Source organism: Rhagoletis pomonella, unplaced genomic scaffold (assembly GCF_013731165.1).
Source record: "Rhagoletis pomonella isolate Grant_MI unplaced genomic scaffold, Rhpom_1.0 Rhpom_scaffold_08592, whole genome shotgun sequence".
Lineage (NCBI taxonomy): Eukaryota > Metazoa > Arthropoda > Insecta > Diptera > Tephritidae > Rhagoletis > Rhagoletis pomonella.
This window is the reverse complement of record NW_023467119.1, coordinates 1-5896: the sequence shown is the minus strand read 5'-3', so window position 1 is coordinate 5896 and position 5896 is coordinate 1. Positions and strand designations below refer to the sequence as shown.

General features: G+C 33.4%; 1 protein-coding gene across 1 annotated transcript; it reads right to left on the bottom strand.

Moving 5' to 3' along the window:
* Positions 1 to 227: 227 nt before the first annotated feature.
* Positions 228 to 706, bottom strand: LOC118756057 (integumentary mucin C.1-like; the record flags this gene model as incomplete). Its single annotated transcript, XM_036490850.1, has 1 exon — positions 228 to 706. A coding segment is annotated over one exon (479 nt), but the record flags the coding sequence as incomplete, so codon positions are not given.
* Between the last annotated feature and the right edge of the window lie 5190 nt (positions 707 to 5896).

The window sequence follows — 5896 nt, the reverse complement described above, 5'->3', positions numbered from 1 at the left end:
AGATTTTGATATTTTTAAGGCCCGCCCTAATATGTATGTATAAATATGTGTTACTCAAGCTTTTATCTAAAACAGTAATACTGGCGATCTTAAAAGTTATGACCGGAAGTTAAAGAAACTTCTTATTGCTTTTGCTTTAGGTACATAAATACTACTATACATATGTACACAAATATATTGTACATTTTACTCAAGCGCATGTTAGCAACCAGTTATCAGCTACATACTATCACTATTGTCAAATGTTGTAGAATTGGGTGTGGTAGCATTAGAAAAGACTGTTGTTGTAGCAAAACAGGTAGCTGTTGTAGGAGTAGTAGTTACATTATCCTTTGTGGAGGAAGAGTTGTTAGTAGTAGTAGCAGTTGTTATAGTTGTAAATGTAGTGGTTGTAGTTGTGGAAGGAGTTGTTGTTGTGGTAGCAGTAGCGTTATCGATACTTTTATTAACTAAACTGGAAGTAGTACAATTACTTATTGGTGTAGTCGCTGTGGTAGTCGTATTAGTTGTTCCAGTAGTTGGAGTTGTATTCGTAATAGTGGAATTAGTAGTAGTAGGAGTACCAATAGCAGTTTTATTAGTTGGTGTTGTTGCAGTAGTATTACTATTACTAGTATTAGCTGTGGTAGGATATGCAGTTGCTATGTCTTTTAATGTTGAATTAAATTGAAAAACTTTACTGGGTCTGCGTCCAGTCACAATAAGTCTGCAAATACAATACAATACATACCAAACAACACACACAAAAGTACTGTTATTTAATGCATACCTACGTTTGCTTTTATATTAAATACTAAGTAGGGTTATTGAAAACAATGTGAAAATTCAAAGTTTATTATTTTTGTTTTATCTCAAAGAGAAATTAATTGCCACCAAGTCTTTTTGTTAAGTGATGGTAAATATGTATGCAGAAATTATTTATGTATATAAATATGTATGTATGCGCGGTGGTTGCTGTGTATATGTGGCACATGTGCAGGTTCAAAGATGTCAACTAAGCGTGTATTGTATTTAAAAAAAAGTCTCTTTAATAAGTCACTAACGTTAACGGTAAGTTGAATATTCACGTCCAATCGTTAAATTTTTGTTCTTAAGAACTAGAATCTATATTTAAGTATAAAACGGATTCATAATTTGTAAAAGAATCAATCTTAAGCAATAGGGGGATTCACTAAGCCATGAAAAATACCTGCACGGCGTGCAGATTGCTCGTAAGAACCGGTTTTCCTATGGGAAAACTTTTTAATCCGTGTACTCGGTACACCATGCAAAGGTTTTGCAAGACTTAGTGAATCACCCTGGTATGTTTTATGTAGCATAAACATGTGTAGCCCACCGATTAAATAAATATATAAATAACACGCAAAATATCAATACAAATAAATTGAACAAAAATGCAGAATTGCAAAGTAAACATTTGGCGTGGAACACACATTAAAACACATTTGTACGAGTACCAAATAAAACGAGTAAGTAGGTATATCGATACTTATGTACATATGTCTATGAATAAGTACTTAATATGTATTACTGAATGCTTGCTAACTCAGCAGTGATCGGAAGAAAACAAAAAAAAAATCGCCTTACACCACTTAATGCAAAGTATTTTTGCAAGGAAAGTCGAAATGGAAAGATTTTTGATGAGCTTTAATTTACTGACATTAGGGTGGATATGGCAAATTTGATGCGGTTCAACAATTCTCCTTTAAACAAATAGAACTGTATCAAAATTGCTAAATCAAAAAAATGCAAACTTATTCCCTCTGGTTATTAACCGATTTTAATAATGTAACAAAGCAAACCCTCCGTTCGGCCAAAAAAAAATGGTTGTTTGTGGATCCCACGCGTGGCTGCAGTGAAACTTCTTCCTATTACCCGTATAACTCACTATATTCTATGTGTAGATTTCTGCATCTGAATCTCAATGTCAATCTTAATCTTGATATTAATCTTAAACTTATTTATTATTCTAATGTTAATTTTAATTTTATTTTTAATTTCTAATTTTAATTTTAATTTTAATTTTAGTTTTAATTTTAATTTTAATTTTAATTTTAATTTTAATTTTAATTTTAATTTTACTTTTAATTTTACATTTAATTTCAATTTAATTTTAGTTTTAATAGTAATCTTAATTTTACTCTTATACTTATTCTTCATTTTAATGCTATTCTTAATTTTTATTTTAATCTTAATATTAATTTTTATCCCAATCGTAATATTAATTTTAATCTTAATCTAAATTTTAATCTTATACTTAACTTTTGTATTCTTAATCTCACACCTAATCTTAATCTTAGTCTTAATCTTGGTCTTAATTTTAATCTTAACTAATTTTAATCTCAATCTTATTTTTATACCCGAGCGCACTTGTGCAAAACTGTGATCATAGATATAAACAAATGTACACATAAATGCAGAATGAATAGAGAAGTCGATTAAGCCATGTCTGTCTGTCCGTCTGTCCGTTCCTCCGTGTACACGATAACTCGAGCAAAAATTGCGAAGTCTCAACGAAATTCGGTATGTAGGTTTCCCTTTATCCAAGGTAGGTTGGTATTGAAAACGGGCGAAATAGGACTTACAGTCCGGTGGTTACAACACGCCCACTTCCCATATAACGGTATTTTCGAAAAAAGCAAGAACTACGATATTTCAGTAAATATTGGATCCAAATTATGGAAAATTAGTATGTGTATGTGTAGAATTATGGTTAACAAGTAAGAGCAGCGCTGTCTTCGGCTATGCCGAAGGCTTCATACCTTTCATGAACATCTGCAAATTTTAGTTTGACAGATTACTGATTTTGAATACATCTGCATACATCGATAGAGGAGTTACATACTTATATAAAAAATCGCATCTAAACAATCAGAGGTATGGAAGATATACTTTATATGGCACCAATCTAAGTGATTTTCACTGCTATGTGATCGGTATGTAAACCGGTAACACAATTTATTGGGTTTAGATTCCTACATAAAAGAGATATATCGCAAAAACTGGTATCTGAACAATCAGTGCTATAGGAGATAAAGCTCATACAGCATAGATTTTGACGATTTTCTCAGTAGACTTTGTATTATTATTTATAAAATATCTTACGAAATTTATCGGTTTTAGCTGTTCAAATAAAGGAGTTTTACAGTAAAATCCCATATCTGAACAATTAGATGTATGGAAGATATATGTTATAGTCACCCGATCCTTGTTATTTTCACTGTAAGTATTCTGTTAATAATGAGAGAAAATGGTGCGAAATTTCATGTTCCTAGCTGCATAAATGGAGGAGATATGATAAAAGACCACATATCTGAACAATCAGTTGTATGGGGGCTGCAGGTTATAGTGACCCGATCTTCGTTATTTTCACTGTAAGTCTTCTGCTGATAATAAGTGAAAACAGCGCGAAATGGCATGTTCCTAGCTACATAAATGGATGAATTATAACGAAAAATCTCATATCTGAACAATCAGTTGTATGGGAGCTATAGGTTATAGTTATCCGATCTTTTTAATTTTCACTGTAAGTTTTCTGTTGATAATTATTGAAAACAGTGCGGAATTTCCTGTTCCCAGCTATATAAATGGAGGAGTTATAACGAAAAATTGTATATCTGAACAATCGGTTGTATGGGAGCTATAGGTTATAGTGACCCGATCTTTGTAATTTTCACTGTAAGCATTCTGTTGATAATGGGTGTAAGTGCTGCAAAATTTCATGTTCGTAGCTGCATAAATGGAGAAGTTATAACGAAAAATCTCATATCTGAACAATCAGTTGTATGGGAGCTATATGTTATAGTGGTCCGATTCTTCCGGTTCCGACAAATGATTAATACATTATAAAAATACACCCACCTACCAAATTTGATCCGGATATCTCGAAAACTGAGAGACTAGATTGCATACAAACAGACGGGCAGACGGACAGACGGACAGACGGACATGGATAAATCAACTCAGCTCGACGTTCTGATCATATAAGTATACATTTTAATGGGTCTATCTCTTTTTGTTCTGGTACTTACAAACATCGGACCAAAGTTATAATACCATTTCATGCTCATGAAAGGTATAAAAATAGTGTTATTATTAAATTTTGGGAAAGTGGGCGTGGCCGCGACCGAACTTATACTTTTCTATTTGTTAATTATAATTTTAATTTTACAGCCTTATTCTGTATCACGAACGATAGGCAAAACGATCGATTCGTCTGCAGACGACAACCTCTCTGATTGCGATTTTAAACTCTATCGGTCGTCTTCGTCTTGCTTTTTATTATACACTAGCCAATGCCCGCTTACTTCGCGGCGCCTAATAAGAGCTTTTGCGTTAGCCAATGCAAAAGAGCGTTTAAAAACAAAATTAGTCTGTAAAGTCAAAGTTTTTGATTTAAGTGAAACCACTAAGGCGCAGTATCCTCCTCACACATAGGCAAATAGTATTAACGCTGTGATACCATATGGAATACCAATCCCTTTTGGTGTCATAAGCTTTACTGATGGTCTTATTTTCACCTGTGAGATCTCTGCGAATCATGCGTAATCTTTTTGTATGATCTTACGTATGCCAATAAAAGTTCGTATAGGGAAACTCAAGAGCACAGGAGTGCATTTTCTTTATAGGAAGGCCAAGAATCCTCGCTGTCCCATAGGATGAAAAGTTTTCCGGTACATTGCTAAATGAGTAGTGTGATCTCTTAAGTATCTTTCAAATGAAGCAGTTGATATACTTACGGTGATCTTTCCTTGTTAATTCACCACTTTTACAATTCGTGGTAAAATTTATGAACTGATTTCAGGGTAGATGCAGGACCGCATGATCGTGCATGAGGGCGTCAGAAAAACTTAACCCCATGCTTCATTTAAACATCTGAAAACTAAATTCGTATAACTTAAACATAGGTCCAAAGCAGACCAACCACACGGGGTTTTCATTGGGCTTATTTTCTGCAAAACCATTGCTTACCATAAAATGAATACGTGTTATGAATTTCTACCTTAACTCCAGCGGCACTAATCGGGTAAATTTTTATCAAAAGAATTTGCTATCATACAGGTACATAGCTCACATTTAAAATTTGAACGAAATCGGTTAATAAATACGATTTTTATAAATAACTCTACTCCAGCACCACCTAGCGAGTTTTATAGTAGCATGTAATTGGACCATATATGTATGTAAGATAACCTCCGACAATCTGACGGAACTCTATTCAGTGTTTTTTAAGTTTATTCCGAACAACGAAAACGGCTATCATTTTATGCAAATAGGTATGTAGATAGGACAGTTTATAGCGAAACTCGTAAAAGCAAAGCTCCATTCTTTGTGAAAAACTTAAAAAAATTCTTCAAAATTTTCACAAAAATTTTACCTTACTGAAAATTAAAGACAAAGTTACAATAGTTCAAAGGGATTTATAAATCTAGGAGAAAATGGTTCCCAATCGAGTGATACTTGCGCGTTTACGTAAATGTTTATCGATCCAGCCTTTCCAATAATTATCACTTTTCGCCATAACTACGGCATTGATAACATATGTAGCTGTGTAGAATTTCAGGACGTTAGCGTAAGCAGTTCCAGACATAAGCTATATGAGAAGTTCAGTTTGCATGGAAGGAAGGAGCCACGCCCCCTTTCCCAATGCATTTGCAATATATGCATCAGTGCTAAGTTTCAGTCCCCAGCGTAATTGGTTTTAGTGATATATTGGTTTTTCACGTTTTAGTCTGTATAAGAATTTTAGGAATATCCCGAGCTAAATACCGAGTAAATTTTTGGTCAGAATATTTATTTTCAACGTGTTGCCAAATATGAACCAAGTCGATGCAGCCGTTTAGTAGTTTAGTGAAATGCATTGTAAAGAGAACTGTATGAAATTGTAAAACGTGAC